The sequence below is a fragment of the Triticum urartu genome, chromosome 6 (genome assembly GCF_003073215.2).
Source record: "Triticum urartu cultivar G1812 chromosome 6, Tu2.1, whole genome shotgun sequence".
NCBI lineage: Eukaryota > Viridiplantae > Streptophyta > Magnoliopsida > Poales > Poaceae > Triticum > Triticum urartu.
The window spans coordinates 319907398-319910621 of record NC_053027.1 but is presented as its reverse complement, the minus strand read 5'-3'; the positions used below and the strand labels follow the sequence as shown (position 1 = coordinate 319910621).

At 46.9% G+C, this 3224-nt stretch overlaps 1 protein-coding gene across 1 annotated transcript in view; it reads left to right on the top strand.

Moving 5' to 3' along the window:
- The window catches only part of LOC125516757 (urease accessory protein D-like), a 111357-nt gene extending 109194 nt beyond the window's left edge, over positions 1-2163 (top strand). Inside the window, exons 2-6 of the mRNA XM_048682079.1 lie at positions 400-444; positions 546-779; positions 893-975; positions 1514-1682; positions 1785-2163. Coding sequence (XP_048538036.1) covers positions 400-444; positions 546-779; positions 893-975; positions 1514-1682; positions 1785-1904 — 651 coding nt within the window. The 3' untranslated portion in view covers positions 1905-2163. The remainder of the gene's footprint in view (positions 1-399; positions 445-545; positions 780-892; positions 976-1513; positions 1683-1784) is intronic.
- Positions 2164-3224: the final 1061 nt, after the last annotated feature.

The following is a 3224-nucleotide window of genomic DNA, read 5'->3' as shown; positions in this document are numbered from 1 at the left end:
ACCCCCCCCCCCCCCCCCCCCCAAAGAAGTATGTATAACTTCGTGGTGTTAAGTTATTTATCAATGTAGGAACAGTTTGTCTAATTCACATCTAGATGTTTTTTAAGAATGTCACATCTAAGCTCCCACAAATATATAATGCAGCAATAAGAAACAAAAAAAACAAGGACAAAAAAATAGACCACAAACAGAGTCACATCTCTAGATGTGTCCTAGACAGACCCATGTAGGAAACTGGCTACTGTTTACTAGACAAATTAACAAAAAAAATCTTGGTATGGTTAGCAGTTTGTGAAATGCTTCAGTTCTTGGTATGGTTAGCAGTTGCCAATTTTGAACTTAATAGCTAATTCCCCAGCAAGTCTCTGTTTGTTTCCTAATCGCCAAGTACATGTGTAGGTTTACAAGGCTGTGGGTTCAAAATGTTCTGAGCAGGTACTAGAGGTAATGTTTCTTTAAAGGAAATTGATACACCTTGGCCCTCAATTTCTAAGGTGACTGCTTCAATTCTTACAAATATAACAATAATTTGTTACATGCAGTAGGCAACAGTTGGAAAAGATGCACTGCTTGCAGTTATTCCAGATCCCGTAACCTGCTTCTCAACCGCTCGATATTACCAGAAGCAAGTGTTTCACGTATCCGGGGATTCTAACTTGGTCATTGTAGATTGGTTTACAAGTGGCCGGTATGAGAGTGGAGAAAAATGGGACTTCAACTCCTACAAGAGTGTTAACCACATTCTTTTGGAAGAGTATCAGCCTCTGTTTATTGACTCGGTGTGAACTTGTGCCTTTCTCCTAGCATGTGCCAGATTAAGTTATATTCATCTCCGTTTGAATCGTTACTTAACCTCAACATCATGCAATGATACCTTTTCATGCCTGAACAGGTTCTATTGGAACAGGGCTCCGATTGTACTATTGCTGAGCGGATGCAGGAATATAACGTCGTTGCAATGGTTGTATTATTGGGGTAAGTTCATCTGGCAGTGATACGTATATTTCTCTTAGACCTCTACAGATATGACAATGAGAAGAATAGCTTATGAACTGCCTAGTTAAGTTTAACAAAGTCTTAGGCAAGAATTAGTTGGAGGCTGCACTGAAAGGCATGAATGTACAATTATGCATATATCAGTTCAGTCAATGAGCACTACTTTCTTCTCCAGTCATCATTGTGATCTGATACAAAAACTAACAGTATAGAATACGACAGATGTCCTTTTGCTTGTCGTTTCTTTTTCTACTGGGCCAGAGGTTCCCTGACTTAGTGTTTGGCAATTGTTACACTGTAGAACTGCACCTGGTTCCTAGTATGTCAAGTCAAGGCTATTCGTACTCCAAGTTAACATAAAATTTGCTAATGCTCTTGTAAAGAAACATAAATGTACTAGTTCTCAGTAATCATACTCTGTCAGTTTTTTTGGATCCTGTGAAATCATGGCAACCTGTCCCTACTAGGAGCCTGGCTGCCTGAATGTGAACCATGTTGCTGAGGATTCCCTTTGCAGGCCAAAGTTGAAGCACATACAAGATCAGATGCAAGACGAAGTAAAGAACATGATGTCTGTACAACTGCGTCCTCCCACCTCTGGTGGAGGCCGCTACGCCGCAAGGCCACAGGCCGTACAACCCCAGAGCCCCCCGCTCGTTGCCTCTTGCAGTCCATTTGGTCGCACGGTTAGCTGCCGCTCCTTCTTCCTGAAGTTCTAGAACCACAGCTAATTGCGCGTGCTTGGCTCGACAGAACACGTGACAACATCTGTTTTTCGGTTGCTGCAGGGAACTGGCATGGTCGCCCGGATAGTGGCGGTGAGCACCGAGTCCGTATACACCTTCCTCAGGCATCATCTGGCAGCGCTTGAACCATTCCTTGGCGTCGCCCCTTATTCTTCGTCATGAAGCTAGCAAGCAGCAAGAAACTGCTGAGAGTCACCGGATCATGAAACCTCGGTGCAGATGAATAATGGAGCTGTAAATCGCTGAGGCAGACACAGCTAACGTTGCGGCGTCCATCTTACCTGGGCCAATTTCAGGGCCAGGCTGTGTAAATGCTGGGTTGGTTGGGCCAATTCGTGTTAACTGGGCCTTGTTAGTTTGTGCAATTTAGGGCCCAAAATATAAGTGTTTCTGCTGCTAAAAAATGGTGTTTCTTACACTCTTTCTTGGCGTGTATCATCACTACGGATTTTGGAAAAAAAAAATCGTAACTGCAAAGTGGTCATCGACTGAAGTCGATGCGATGTGACAGAAATGTGAGCTTGGATGGACTACTCTCTCAAAAAAAAAAGTTGTGCACACAGGCGCTGTGAGGTGAACTCGAAGGTAGGGAGCTGCACCCCACCCCCGTCGGCAAAACTCCGGCCGGCCATCAGAGTAAGAGAGTGAGGGAGCTGGCTGGACGCCGACGAATGATGAGGCGAAGGGAAAGGGAGGAGACCAGCGGTCAAAGCGACGGTACAATGATAATGGAGCGGTGGGGGTTCTGAATCCTCCTGGGCCTGGACTGGGAGACGGTGCCGGCGCTGCCTCCCGTTCCCCTGCAGCCTCTCACTCAAGTCCGTCCACGGGGGCCCCACCAGGCAGAGCCCCGTTGCGCCTCGTCGTGGATGGACCCCGGCCTTTTGTTTTGTTCCCCCCCAGCTTTCTCCTCCCATCATTGGGCCTTTCTCTGCACCGTCGCTAACTAAGCAGCGCCATTATTGTTGTCTCAAACAAAAAAAACACACACTAAGCAATGAAACCTCAATTATGATGGCTGGGGCCTGAGGTGTACGAAATTTGCGATTTCAAAAAGAAGCACGGCCAGCCGTGCGATCCTGGGTCACGGATTCTGCTGCATCGATCACCATGTTATTTCGTGCGAGTCCGTGTGGGTGGAGGGTGGTAAAGTGCATGGGGCAGGGGAGACACGGTCGTGCACTGCTCCAAGAACCGGCGCCAGTTTGGGATGGTCCAGGCACGGCAGGCAGGGGCCGGCCAATGCTTGCTAGTAGTTGTTGCTACGCCGATGCGCGGGCGTATCACCTTGTGGATTGTGGCCGGTGGTCCTCGATCTGATTCCGAACAATGCGCTTGGGAAAGCCTGCAGGGGCCTCTGCTTCCCTTGGGGCTCACACACGTCCTCACACCAAATTCATACTTAACCAAGAAGTTCATTTGGTTAGACGTAATGCAAATTTTCTTCAAAACACTGCAGTCTCTTTTGTTTATCTTTAAATA